Source organism: Suillus paluster (assembly GCF_016628075.1).
Source record: "Suillus paluster strain FC165 chromosome Unknown EDB91scaffold_31, whole genome shotgun sequence".
Taxonomy (NCBI): Eukaryota; Fungi; Basidiomycota; class Agaricomycetes; order Boletales; family Suillaceae; genus Suillus; species Suillus paluster.
This window is the reverse complement of record NW_024537591.1, coordinates 93222-107571: the sequence shown is the minus strand read 5'-3', so window position 1 is coordinate 107571 and position 14350 is coordinate 93222. Positions and strand designations below refer to the sequence as shown.

General features: G+C 49.7%; 2 protein-coding genes across 2 annotated transcripts; one reads left to right on the top strand and one right to left on the bottom strand.

Annotated features, from left to right (window-relative positions):
- Positions 1-964: 964 nt before the first annotated feature.
- EDB91DRAFT_1249139 (uncharacterized protein) lies at positions 965-9233 on the top strand (the record flags this gene model as incomplete). Its single annotated transcript, XM_041323031.1, has 34 exons — positions 965-1124; positions 1174-1637; positions 1692-1993; positions 2042-2111; positions 2207-2242; positions 2298-2310; positions 2370-2472; positions 2527-2647; positions 2697-2713; positions 2766-2793; positions 2849-2861; positions 2912-2954; positions 3003-3068; positions 3117-3438; positions 3489-3683; positions 3715-3977; positions 4032-4094; positions 4150-4193; positions 4249-4370; positions 4424-4677; positions 4723-4745; positions 4803-4872; positions 4924-4960; positions 5009-5146; positions 5203-5286; positions 5345-5913; positions 5963-6311; positions 6363-7027; positions 7081-7470; positions 7518-7774; positions 7825-7888; positions 7945-7964; positions 8021-8930; positions 8993-9233. The coding sequence occupies 34 exons, from the start codon at positions 965-967 to the stop codon at positions 9231-9233; spliced, it is 6516 nt and encodes a 2171-aa protein (XP_041176457.1).
- On the bottom strand, positions 9060-14182 carry EDB91DRAFT_1288447 (SNF2 family N-terminal domain-containing protein). The gene is made up of 12 exons (XM_041324822.1): positions 14068-14182; positions 12435-14011; positions 12088-12385; positions 11596-12034; positions 11343-11538; positions 11067-11290; positions 10999-11013; positions 10740-10947; positions 10343-10684; positions 10015-10293; positions 9808-9960; positions 9060-9752 (listed from the first exon to the last, which is right to left on the bottom strand). The coding sequence occupies exons 1-12, from the start codon at positions 14138-14140 to the stop codon at positions 9348-9350; spliced, it is 4209 nt and encodes a 1402-aa protein (XP_041176456.1). The 5' UTR covers positions 14141-14182; the 3' UTR covers positions 9060-9347.
- Between the last annotated feature and the right edge of the window lie 168 nt (positions 14183-14350).

The following is a 14350-nucleotide window of genomic DNA, read 5'->3' as shown; positions in this document are numbered from 1 at the left end:
CTGTCTCCAGTTATAGGACTAACATGCGTAGCTTCTACTATAACTGGAGACAATATATCATCTCAAAGATCGAGGTACGTCCCGCCGAGTGCCGTACTCCCGAAGTTCTTAGCAAGATATTGATTGTGGCATATGACTCAGGATCGTGCAGAGATTGCTAATTTCCGTGTTGATAGGCTGGGCCTCGAGGCCTCCGAAGCTTCAAGCTCAAGCCAGATGGTCGATGCAAGGCTGAGTAGCAACTCGAGTCCGTGGCAGGTATAAATTTGAAGTTCGTAGTTTGTCGTGTCAGGGTACTCATTGCTCAAGGGTACACACTACCGCCGTGACTGTGCATCAAGTACTTGGACTTTGGGAGTCACATCCATGCAGACCGATTGTCCAAATGTTTGGGTTTAGTACCTCTTCCTAACAGGACGAGAAGTTCCAGATTCTATTCGCTGAGCCCAAGTTTGTGTTGGCAATTGCCACCAACGTCGTCTGGGCATGTTGTAATTTGAGCTCAAATAACGCGCTGTCAATCTAGCTCGATTGTACGGATCTTGAAGTCAATGCTGATGGTGGAGATGAACGCGGGTGTCCACGCATCGCCGCAGAAAAGACAGGACTAGATTGCGTTCTTGATCCTACCCTCTCAAACTTATTCTATTATTATAGCAGAGCCCCTTCTTCCACGTGTACGTCAGCGTCCTTCTTTACGGTAATCTGGATGCATTGAGGGTCCAAGTTTATCGTTCATACAATTTCAGGTTGCCTGCAGGTGTCAATTTTAGGTGCATAATTTGTGCCCCAATATGTTCGGAAGTTCAAAACACGGCGCTCGCTCGACTATAAGAGAGGCTTGCTTTGCCATGTACTCCTTTGTACTTTTGTGCCTCTTGAATTGTTGGTTACCACCTCAAGTCTTTGTCCAACCCTTCATATAAGTACTTCGATATCACAAGTACCTCTCGTTCAACAGACCATGTTGGACTTATTCTCCAAAGATCGAATCGTCAATGAGGCAGGACTTAGAGCCGCCTTACATCATCTGGACGCAATCTCAACTTCAGGTGCAACTGGATTACAAGCCACGATCGAACACCTACTCTCATCACCCCATGTTTTTGCCTATATCATTTCTGGTATCTCACAGACTCTCTTCTTGCGCTACCAGCTCTGACTCTGTAATAGTTTGGGATCGCTCCGAGAGAATGATCTTGCAGATCTTGACAGACTTTCCTACCAAATCTCAAGAATATCCTTCATCACTTGCGAGCAAGGTTCTGGACAATCTGTCTATATATTTTTTAGCCTTGCCAATCGAGTCTCTGGAGACGGAAGTCTCAAGGGACATCAGCCGCCACAGAGGCTTCATCGAGGGCGCTTTACCCTTGCTTCGTGCCTTGAGCACCATGAAATTTTCCAGCGCGAATTCTTTTGAAGACGAGAGCGATCTCTTCGACATCGAACCTGATGAAGGATTCGTCAAAATGAAAGTGCATCAAAAAATGCGCAAGCGACATCGCCAGAAACCTCAGCATGCGGGTATCAACACATCACTGTTCGCCAGGCTCGATGTGGCTGTGCCCACCACGAGTGACGCGGCCACAGCATTATCCACCCACATTCTTACCAAGCTGAAGCAAGTGCTCTCGGTATGTATGGTCACTATGTACCTGTCAACGTTTCCCCTGACAGCTTCCCCTAAGTTATACCTCTCGCTTCTGCGGTGGACGGAATTAGCGGACGACATCAAAGCCTTACTCTTCCCAAATGTAGAAGAGTCTGCCAGAGATGTCGCACCTAAACTTTCGTCCCCCGAAGACGTCGAGAGCTCAACAGAGTCAAGCGTGTACCCGATGGTGCAGCCCATGAAGGCTGCTCTTTACTTCGACAACGCGGATGGGTTCGGAGAGTGGCGGATCCTTGTATCTACCGAGGCTTATAACAATCTGCGTGAATACCGTCGAGCGGACCGGGAAATATTCAAGATCATTTTCAAGACGATCAGGTCCGTCTTTTAATGATATCTATAGCGCTAATTTGATATTTTCCTCAGACATCTCTCGCGCGGTCACTTCTCGAGCGACAATCAAAAGAGGCTCGATAGAACAGATGCAGGAATTCCGGTCTTCGAAGCCAAGTTGACCGAGGATCTACAGGCTCGTGGTAGACGTAATTTCCAATACACACTGAGAAGAAAATAACCTCGTTTCTCTTACAGTACCAGATTGATTGCATCCCTGACCAGGATGGAGAGGTATGTTATTCTTCCACAAAGACGTGTAAAAGATACTGAAACCGATTCTTGATAGTCTGAGAGACAAGGTGCGCCGTCATGCATCAAGAGCGAACATCGTCTTCTTCATCGCTCACGCGAATGCCAGTCATCAAAGTGTACGGGATCTACGAACACTCAAAACTTGAAAGAATATCATGGAATGCCTTGAGCAATCATCTAGCACGCAAGGGAACTGAATATCGCAGACGGTTGAGAACGCCTCTCACCTATTGATGCAACCTACTGAATCGTTGATCTATCAGATGCATCTTCCGCACCAAGGCAGCCAACGATGTTATTCTGCCAGCCTCATTCTCGCCGGCGGAACTCGAGCCAGAAATCACAGCGAGTCCGTTGGATCTCAGTGCTAAGGACATGGACGATGTTGAGTGTTTGTATCCTTTAGCTTCACCGTGATTGATCTGTGGTGTAGCTTCACGCCTTGCTGGTGTAAGAGTGAATTTTTTTTCGATCTGACGCATTGTGTTTAACGATTTTTTAGCCTAGAGAAATACGTAACGTTCTCGCAGGTGAGTTTATCTTCTCAGTTCTTCGATCAGCAATGACTTGATGATATCATATTAGGCTTTTTTGCATAGTGAGTTACCGCATGTACTCGGTCATCCTCATTTCTCATTCTCGCAAAAGGTCTCATCGCAAACGAAGACGTACACCACGCCTTCATGCTCTCGTATGTCCTACCGTCTTGAAATGAGTTTAATGATTGACGTTACTTCAGTTCTCAAGAATGGAAGGTCGTCGAATGCACCACGTCGTGCTATGTCTTGGGTCGAAGCGGCACAGGGTAAGTATCCTGTGCTCAAGATCGGTCACTTATTTATCTCACCACCAGAAAAACGACGACGATGCTGTACAAGATCCTTGGCATTCAGCGAGCTTGGGAATCGAGTGGCATTGACATGCCCAAGCCACGTCAGATTTTTGTCACAAAATCTAGAACGCTGGCGACAAAAGTAGGAGAAGACTTCACGAGGCTTCTAAAGTCCCTGACATCGGCTGGCTCTACGCTGCAAGAACTTGCCAAACTCAAGGCACAAAGCATTCTGAATGATCTTGTTGATCATGACGATGCTCCTGAGTCGCAGATGAATATACCAATGAGATACAGTCAACTCGAGGACAAACATTTCCCCCTATTCGTGACTTTCGATCAGGTATGTCATCGTGTGTTTCATAGACCCTCTTGAAAGCTTATTTTGTTCAGCTAGCAAAGATGATTGCAGCAGATGTCTTCGACATGGACGATCCTAAGACGAGACGTAGCGCTGAGCTGTTCTTCAACACCGACGATGCAGAGACACATGATTCGCTTGTCACCTATAATGTATTCAAAAATCAATATTGGCCACATTTTCCGCAGGGTCTCACCAAGAACCTCAGTAGTGCTGCTTCCTTTGCTGTCAGATCATACACTCACATGTCCTACCCAGATTCATGGTTGGTTTTCAGCGAGTTTCTGGGCAAGTACAAATCTGTATCCAATAAAGCAGCTCCTGAACCCCCACATAGGTATCATCAAAGGCTCAGAACAGGCATTGAGCTGTCCGGACGGTGTTCTCGACCGTTCAAGCTATCTCCGCATTTCTCGTCGCTCTAATCCGATTTCTGCGAACCACATGGACAGTGTCTACGATATATTCGAGATTTACAAGAAGTTCAAGAAGTATAAATACCATCTCGATGTTGCGGATCGGTACGGGTCATTTTGCTTCTCATTGATCAAACCCGATGATATAGCCCAAAACAGTACGCACGCGATCCTCAAGGTCTTGGGAGATCGGCGGTTTCCTGGTCGACAAATTGATTACCTGTAGGTATATCTCCCGATCGGTTAATCCTAGGTTTTTATCGATTATGTACACCAGGTATGTCGACGAGGCACAAGACAATCTGTTGATCGATGCGCTGGGTAAGTCATGATTTCATTGTTCAACACGAGAGTGTGGAAGAACTTTCTGCTCTAGTTTTGAGGCGATTGTGTAGGAATCCAGACGGACTTTTCTGGGCTGCGGATACTGCGCAAGCGATCTCTGCTGGAAGTTCCTTCAGGTTCGACGATCTGAAAGCGTTTATCTATCGTGTGGAGGTTAGCGACCGGCGGTTGTCTCCCAGATTTTTAATTGATCTATCTTCCTACAGCGGCAAAGTATCTTGGTCAACTCCGCTAGAGCTCCTGTGCATCAACCAACGATGTTCCAATTGGGCATGAACTATAGGTCACACGGTGGCATCGTGAACTGCGCTCATTCTGTCATCGAGCTCATCACGAAGTTCTGGCCAGATTCAATTGATCACCTCCAACCTGAAAAGGGGATGGTTGATGGAGTGAAGCCAATCTTTTTCACGGGCCCAGATGATGACACTCGCTGCAAACAGTTTTTGGTTGGGGAGAGGTAAGTGGCTCAGGCTTTATCGTTCCCTTGCTAAGATTCTCGCAGGGACAAGCTTGGACCTAACCAATGTAAGTAAAAGGCTTCTGCGCAATACTCTATTCGTGGCCTGAAACACTATTCTATAGGCATACTTGTACGTAACGATGCAGCGTGCCAGAAGTTACGAGAACAAGTAGGCGATATTGGAATCATTATGTGAGTCGTCTGTTTGTGCTCCAAGATATTTATGTTCACATGTCTGCCCAGGACGCTCTATGAAAGCAAAGGCCTTGAGTTCGACGATGTGAGAACGCTGACCTTGGCTACCTGGTGGATGACTGACTGCGGTCAGGTTCTCTTGTACGGCTTTTTCGAAGATTCCGTCATAGACGCGTCGCGGTGGCGGGTAATTCTCAATGGGGTGGATAGTCAAGGTTATGCGCCCGATTTTTACCGCGACGAGGCCCGATATGCTGGAATATGCAGTGAAGTAAGCGACCGCTCGCCAACAAAGGAATGGACGTTACTCACTTTTATCTTCATCAGTTGAAACACCTCTACGTGGGAATCACCCGAGCAAGGAAGAACATGCGGATCTTTGACAGGTCTGATAAGTCTGATGCCATGCGTGTACGTTTAGACCAGCTGCATGTCGAACGCTACTTGATCCGACAATCCTCTGCTTCAGATTTTCTGGACGTTTCACAATCTTATCGAGAACCGTGCCCACGACAGCAATATTCCTCCTCTAGCTGTCTCCTTCGATCCAGATTGCGATCGAGAAGAATGGGCATCCACTGGTCGCTCACTATTCTTGCACAAGCTCTACTCGCAGGCTATGCACTGCTTTCAGCGTGGAGGCCTTCTCCGCGAAGTGAAGGTTTGCGAAGCTTATATACTACGGGAAGCAGCGCGTTCCAGCGTCGGAGTGGCCTCGCCCAACGTCCAACAAAAAGCTTTTATCACGGCAGCAGATGCCTTTGCTGACTGTGGCGCAGCTGCGACGGGGAACGAGAAACGTCAATATTACCGCACTTCGGCGGATTGCTACGTTCGAGGAGGAAAGGACCTCAAAGCTGCTGATACCTATCTCGCGGCTCAAGAGTTTGGTCTAGCTGCGAAGAGATATCGCAAGGCTGGATCTTTCGACCGGACACTCCGTGTCCTTACTGACTACCGCACAATGATACCTGAGGAGACCGCGACAGGCTTGTGGACTGCATGCCGGCTTTATTACTGCCGCAGAAGCAACAATAAGTAAGTGGTCGCAGCTTTACGATGATTATGTTTAATGGCAATTGCACAGAGCCCCATTGCCTCTATTCTCCTCATCTGACGAGGAACTCGAGTTTCTGGAGGCATATGGCTTGGACTATGCTCGCGTTTCCCTTCTCGAGTCTCACTCGAGGTACTACGAGGTCGCGGAACTACACTTGTCAGAGAACCGTCCCATGGAAGCAGCTCAAGCATTCCTCGAGGACAACAGAAACGTTGATTCAGCTGCTCGTGCAGCCGACGCCCTTCTGGAATCCCTGTGGCGCGAATGCTCATTCAGGATCACCAGAACTGCCGTTGCTGATGACTCAGTGCAGCATTCTATTGCTCTCACCAATCAGCTGCAGATGAGCAAACTGGAGCCCGTGACTCGTGACTTGGTATTCACCATGCATTGCTGAAACTTAGCGAGCGAACTGATCCGTGTGCAGGTCTTGATGTTTCAGAGCATCTTGGGGGAAGATCATGAGTCATTGAAGAAGCTCGCGCTTGCCTTCCAGGAACATAATAATCCATCTGCCGCTCTCCATTGCCTGGATCACTTTTTCTCTCAAGTGACAGATATTCGTTCTTTCCAAGTCCATGAAATGGCAGGCTTCCTTGAAACATTTCATACCTATGCGCGACTTCTTTATCAATTTTCGACCTTGCCTGACCCGTTAGAGAGCGACGATGTACTCAGACTGTTTTCCATCGTGCCACTGTCGGGCGACGAGTTTCTCATACCACATGGGACATTCCTCTACGACAACGCAACGGAAACGTCTCGGAACAACCACCTGGTCTCTATGCATCAGTCCGGATATACGGCCTCCCGTAGACACGCCACGGAATTGATCCATCTATCCATTCGAACCGTCTTGGAGGACAAAGTTTTGGCAGTTGATGAGATGTGCTGCGACGCTCCTGTCTTTTTGCAGTGCTTACCATATATCGTCTCCGGGACCTGCCGACGAGCGCGATGCCCCCAGGAACATGTCACGATATCGAATTTGGACCGCGTGCAATACAACGCCCATGTCGCGATCCATATACAGCAGATTCTCATTTTACAACTCTTGTATTCCGCGCACCCTAGTACGAAACAATGGGAGAGGTGGGCCCACTGAGTAGTCTATAGCCGAACTATATGCTGATGTTCCTTATTAGCATGAGAGACTGGATCGATCACCTTTACGAGGCGCTGAATCCGCCCTTGTTCATTCAAGGTTCCCTCGCGGACCTCGATTTGACCCTCATTCCGCATGGTTTAGCTGGCCTGAGAGTGGTGAGGAACTGGACTCGCGAATCCTTTTATAAATTGGACCCGTTCCAGAGCTCATCCCGATTTTTGACGACCTTGATGAGAATCACCAGTCTCAGTTTTGCTTTCGACAGGAATGATGCTCCCGCCTACATTGCTCAGGCAGATTGTGTCGCCCGAAATATGTCCACCGAGCTCCTTCGCAAAGCAGATAATCGCCGCTTGGTGTTCGACATGCTCAATTCTTACCGAGGATTTACTGAAAGCAGCATATCTTCGGGAATTCTGTACCTACAGTGAGCTCGCGCCTTGTGTTCATATGTATGTGCTAAGTGCTCCCCAGGCATGTCCTCGACCACCGTTTACGCGTCAATCTGTCTGTTTTATGTGACTACATTGAAGATGTTCTCTCCTCTTTCGTAATCAACCACAGAATGGATCCCGCCCAAAATGGACTTCATGGCGTTGTTCTTCCATCCAACTGGTTGATCTTCCCCCACAAGTTCTCTGCGAACAAACACATCTCGCCGGAGTCAGTAGGAGTGCTCTTCGATGCGATAAGGAATCTTATAGAGACGTTGCGCACGGATGCTGGCACCGGTAGAGTCCATGTACACTTCAGAGACTGTCCAATGCTCACGATTTAGTAGATTTTCTTCGGCTTGCACATACCAACGTCACACGGGTACTTTGCAGTATTTTTATATTCCGGCTGTAGGTCTGGTTTACCTGCCTGTCTACAACGATTCACTCACCCTACACATCCACAGTTGCAGGATTCTCTGCCTTGGTGCGTCTGCTTAAGCCCTTCATAATTCAAGCACTCCTCATAATTTATTGTAACAGTCGCTCACAACACAAGGGACCTGATGATCAAGCGCAAAGTAAACTTGATCGTTCTTCATCTGCATATACATCCTCCGCCTTGGCATCCTGCATACTACCGAAAGCTCGTGGATGACGTAGTTCAGCATTGTGCACTCTTGCCCGGCAGAGGACTCCCTCGCTTAGATGGCTACCTGCGAGCTGTTCTTGCGTTCGATAACTGCAATGCTGCGAGCGATCTCGTCCACCTAGTCCACAAGATGACGCCACAACCTACTCGAATCTCTTCGGTCCGACAACTGTTTTACGAAAGGGCTAGTGAAATTCCCTATCTCCTTTCTTCCCACACAGTCGCTGCTCAGTCTGCTCTGAGAGTGGAGGCGGCCACCTTCGTGCCTCGCGTACAGCGTCCCAAAGATGATGTAGAGATTCACCAAGACCACAAGGAGAAGTTGGAACCGACACCCCAAGAGTCCGATGGAGAGGAGGCAGAGGGGGAGGAAGCTATCTTAGTGTATGTTGATACCGAGGCCATTGATGGCATGGAAAACATGGAGCAGGCGGTTACATCCCTTGACTTGCAAGACGAGTCTCTTCGTTTCAACGGGCCATCGAAAGACGAAGACGATGCAGCCCGCAAGATTCAGGATGTATATCGCCGTTACCATCGATATCGCTCGAGCCCTACAGTGGATGCAGAAACCGAGGCGATATTCATGACATGCTTGAAGGAGACGCGGTCCCCTAGATGGCATCCAGGCTATTACCGCCTTCTTTTCCTTGGACCATTGCCTCACCTTCTGGTGTGCCTGGAACGAGGTATCACTCTTACTCATGCCGCCAAAGAGAAGACGAAACGCCTTCTCAACAAGCTCGACAAGGAGTCTCACGAAAAGCTTGAGGAGTTGGGCAGGCAAACAAACGAGATCACGTCAGTCATAACTTACCCAGCGTCACACATCGACTGACGCACAGCCCCGCTTGTGTTTGCAGAGTGCTCCTTAAGAAGGGCCTGCAATTGCGCAAGCAGCTAGAGCCATCCTCGCCATATCATCATGCCCGCGACATCGGCGCCCTTAAACGTGCGGTTCGGGAAGTCGATGAATTCATGCAGAGGGTTCCCGGCAACACGGAGGATATGCAAACCACGTTTCAAGTGGCCTTTAGGGGAATTGTTGCAGTGAAGAAAGTAGTGTCAAAGGAGAAACCCGCTCTCAACGTCGAGGATGTTTGATGGTGGTTTGGAGATCGTGATCTGATATTATTGTGTACCAATACATACTCCAAAATGAACGTTGCTATAAACACAACGAAAGAACAAAACAGAAAGATAGACAAAGGGGAATATCTACTCCTCATCACTGGGCGTCAGGTATTCATCGTCGCTGATAACCTGTTTGCGACCAGCACTCCGAGCCCTGCCACGCTGCGGCCGCTCATCCTCGTCCATAGGAATAGGAGTAAGCGCATCATACGCTGAAGAACTTGAGGGTCCACCTAGAGCCGGCGAAGCGCCAGGTAGCCCCGACCCAGCAGTGGTTCTCTCCAAAGTGCTGTAGAAGACCCTTTCCATCTCCTCAGCGTCTATGTATACCCAGGAACCCTCCTGATTATACGTCCGTGCGTTGTCGAACATGAGCTTCCAGTCCTCCTTATACTGCGTGATACTCTTGTAATATCCAGCGTTGCCCCGCTTTCGAAGCGTGGACAAGGCGATCGGATGCGTGATCAACTGGTAGTAATCGGGATAATCCTGATCATGGCGTCAGTACATCGGTGCAGCATGACACCTGACGTCTTTCACTCACTCGCTTATCAGGCAGCTCCCGGAAAAGTTCGCAACGTTTTCGGCCATCTTTGTCTTCACATGCAAGAACCGCTTTGTGAACTTCATTGAAAGCCTTCTTCATCTTGTCCTTTATTGCAGGCGCTAAGTCACCCGTCTTCGTCTTCCGTCGTTTCTAGACGCCGGCGACGTCAGAAACGTTCACGAAGAATATGGAGCATCAGCTCACCATATCACGCTCCTCGTCGTCATCCTCATTCACAGAAGGCGTAACAGACATGGACTTCATCCCACGTTTCCGCTTGCCAGCCACAGTAGGCATATCGTAGTCGTTGGTAGCCATCTTTCCCTTACCCTTCTTCCCCTTGCGCCCAACACCCACGTCTGACGCTGGAGTACCGCGACCGGGCGTATCGCTTTCTTTTAGAAGCTTGTTTGCAGCGCGTCGCTCCTTCTTGCCACGGGCACGGTCAACGAGCTCTTGCAAATCCTCGCCGTCCTCCACAGCCTAGAAAAGCAATCAGCATGCATGGATCGCAAGATCCTACAAGACGTACCATCGCCCACTGCTCATCACTAAGACCGTCGTTATAATTGACGACATTACGGCGACGCTGCCCACGGCCCTCAAGAGATTCATCAATCTCCTTCGGCTCAAACGGCTCGTCCGTCTGATAACACTCAGGCAGCTCTTCAAGCTGCATGAGCGGCAACGGCGGTTTCCCCCTGTTGCCAGCCGCACGCCATGCGTCCAACGCATCCCGTTCCCGCTGAAGATCCATCGAACGGAAAATCTCAACCTCCTCGTCAGATCTCGCTAGCATGTCGTTAAGTTCGTCGTCGTTCATGTCGCCAGCTTCTTCGTTCTCCTCCTCTTGGTCTGCTTCGAGGATGGATCGCTGTATACCGCTCAGTAAGCTATTCACTATTCCACAAAGAGCAGCTGTAACCCACCAAGAATTCTTCCTGTTCTTCCTGCGTCGACTTGTTGTCGAAACGACCGGCTTGGATGACCTTGTCGTCGATGTCGAGCTTGTATCGTGCACGAGCGTACATGGCTTCTTCGACACTCTTCTCCGTGATGAAACGGAGGATACGGACAGCCTTGGTCTGACCGATACGATGAGCACGATCTTGAGCCTGAAGATCAGCGTGAGGATTCCTGCATTATAGTCAGTACAACCATCCAAGCAATAGCCAGAGGACTATTCACCAATCACTATCGAAGCTGCGAACCTACGCGTGAGAACAGAAAAAAAACGACCGCAAGAGACGACGTACATGATAACGGTATCTGCAGTCTGTAAGTTGAGACCTAAACCACCAGCTCGTGTCGACAGGATGAAGACTTTGATTTCCGAATCTTTTGCATTGAACTGTTGCACATGCAAGGCACGTTCTTCTGTCTTCGTACCACCATCAAGACGGAGATATTTCCAGCCCGACATTTTCAAGAAATCTTCCATGATATCCATGACCTTCGTCATTTGGAAGAAAATAAGGACCTGATAGAAACAACGATCAGCACAACTCCGGGAATCGTAAGGAACGACGCACCCTGTGACCCGTTGCAAAGAACTTGGGAAGAATACGAGACAACAGCTCGAGTTTGCCAGCCGACCTGATCAACTTATCGTCGATGAGCCCGGTGGGGTTGACCTTATCCTCGACGCTTTCGAACAAGAACGGATGTTGACAAATCTTACGCAGTTGCATCAGCTCATTGCTCAGACCCTTCACGCCTCCAGATTTGCTACCCAAAAAACATCAGCACCTCAACTCGCACTCCATCAAAAAACGCCAAACTCACCCCTTGGCATCCTTTCCATTAGCAATCATTTTATGCTTCTTCATCTGCCTATACAGCTGACTCTGCAGCATGCTCATGCGGACCTTGATCACCTTCTCCACCTTATCGGGAAGTTCGCTCTCCACGTCTTTTTTCAGCCTTCTCAACAAGAACGGCCGCAACACCTTATGCAACCGACGGATGATGAGCAGCGCCTCTTCTTCATTCAACTCGATCTTGTCACCCGTGCCGGAGTTCGCGAACGGCGTGTTGAACCACTCATCGAATGATTTTACGGAGTTGAAGATCTTGGGGAGGACAAAGTTAAGGAGGGCCCAAAGTTCGGGGAGATTGTTCTGAAGGGGAGTACCGGTGAGAATGAGGCGGTAGCGGGAGTGGTAGTACTGCGTGAGCGTCTGCGCGAGTTTCGACTGGGTGTTCTTCATACGATGTCCCTCGTCTAATACCAAGGATGAACACCCAAGAATCAACAAAATACTCAAACCCACTCACCGATGATCATATGCACCCATTTGAGCTTGCTAAGAATAGGTCGGTCTTTGATAATGTACTCATACGTGGTGAGAAGAACTTGGAACTGGCCCATCCGCAGTTCGCCTTGGAGGTTGCGACGCTGCGCTGGGTTGCCCTTGTACGAGATCATCTTTACCGTCGGCGCCCATTTTGCAAATTCGCCGGACCAATTCGTCATCGTTGATAGAGGCACAATGACGAGATAAGGCCCGCGCTGTCTCTTGACCTCGATGAGGAATGTGACCAGCGAGATGGTTTGGATCGTTTTACCGAGACCCTGCGCTCATGTGAGATAAGATATAGAGAATCAAAATGCTCTTGCTCACCATTTCGTCTGCAAGGATACCATTGAGCTTGTTGTTGTAAAGACTGACCATCCATTGCAGGCCCTTGAGCTGATAGTCCTTAAGCTGACCGCCGATAAGAATCCCAGGCTGCTTCGAGACCTTCTCCGAAATGCGATGTGCAACAGCATAGTAATCCACCTTGCCCTTGTCATCCTGTGCATCAGAACTGACTTGGGCGCCAAACGTGGCCTCGTTCGCGGGGCCTTCCTCCTGGTCAAAGTTGGTATCCAAGGGGGGGCCAGACTCATTTTGCTGCGCAACGACAGCCTGCGCAAGCGAATCGAGATAGGCATCCGTTTGCCGCAGCAAATGCGTGATACGCGTGTCTTTTGCCGTATCGATAAGCTTCATATACGCCTCTTCATCATCCGCCTTGAGCGCCTTCAAACGCTCCTTCGATATCCTCTCGATACGTTTCTGTTCCTCTTTCTCAGTGAAGGCATGGAAGGACAGCACGGCACGCCCGAGCTTTGTGACCCGGTCTTGTGCGGAGCGGTTCACAGTGATAATGTCGCGCCCGTGTTGGCAGATGACGCCGAGCTGCTCGACATGCTTGTGTTTCGCACGCCTCTCGCGGTCGATACGCTGTTTGCGTTCTGCATGCTCGGTCATGCGCGCATCTCTGAGGGTGGGCTTTCGCGCACGCCTAAAGTCCACACGGTTGAGCGGGAGCAGGGTGCCTTGAATCAAGCGCTCTGCGACGAGCGCGCGCATGGCACGTTGTTTCTCGAGCACCTTGAGGGACTTGAGCTCAATCATTGCGCGTAGCTTGCCGTGTGGAGCATGTGGCGAGAACTCGTCGGGGGACTCTTGCTTGGCTCCACCGAGGATGACGTCTGCCAAAGATTCAAAGTGGCCTTCACCGATTGTGGCGGGGATATCCTCGAGCTCCTTGATGCGCTGTTGAACGCGCGCTTCGATGAACCGATCACGCTCGTTAATGACCTGGTGGACGTCGAGCCCTGCAGGCATGATGGAGGGAATGAGGAGGCGCTGGAGGCGGGTTGCAACCATGGTTGGGTCGACGTTGGGTGGGCGCTCGAGGTGGATGAAGGGCATCTTGAATGCGTTGTATGGGTACACGCCCGAGCTAACTGCGTCTTCGAGGAAGGGGCCCTTGGGAAGATCAGCAGGGTCGATGGGAGGGCCATGTTCTTCTTCTTTTACGACTTCGACGGGTACGGGGGGCTCGGTGGGCGGGGGTGGAGCAATGTGACCTTTCTGTATTTTGGCAGCGCTGTCAACTATCCGTGAGGACACGTCTGGGCCCTGGAGAAGCTTCTCAAGATCGGGGACGGCGGTGTTGTGAACACGAATGGCATGTTGTAGATGGTCGGGGATGGGGGAACCGCGGGAGACGAGTTTGAAGGCCATAATCTGAGCGCGTAGAGCAGCCATTTGTTCTTGAGTGAAGGATACAGGGGTAATGGATGGACCTGGTATAGGCTGGGGAGCAGAATGACCGTTGGCGGCAGCGCCATTAATGAGACCATCTGTGGGAGGAGGTTGCTGTGGGTGTCCGTTTTGCTGTGGCTGGTCTGGATGTGACTGTTTATCTAACGAGCATAGGCTCAGCCTTCTGAATATCATTGGAAAGTAACATAGGACTGACTCATTTGTTGAGCCATTTGTGAATAGGTATTAACAGACTTTACAAGCTGTGCAAGTTCGGGAGAAGTCTCCATTGTGGCGCCAGACTGCCTAAGGTCCTTGATACGCTGAAAAGCGGTTAAAGCATGGCCACGGAACTATAGTAGATTGACCAACTAACCTGAATTGCAACATTGTAACGTTGAATCTGGTATTGTCGTAGCTGAACAGCAGAAATCTGCTGCTGAGCCTGCATTTGTGGATTATTAGCAAATGAATTTTGTTGATGTATCTGTAGTTGGCCT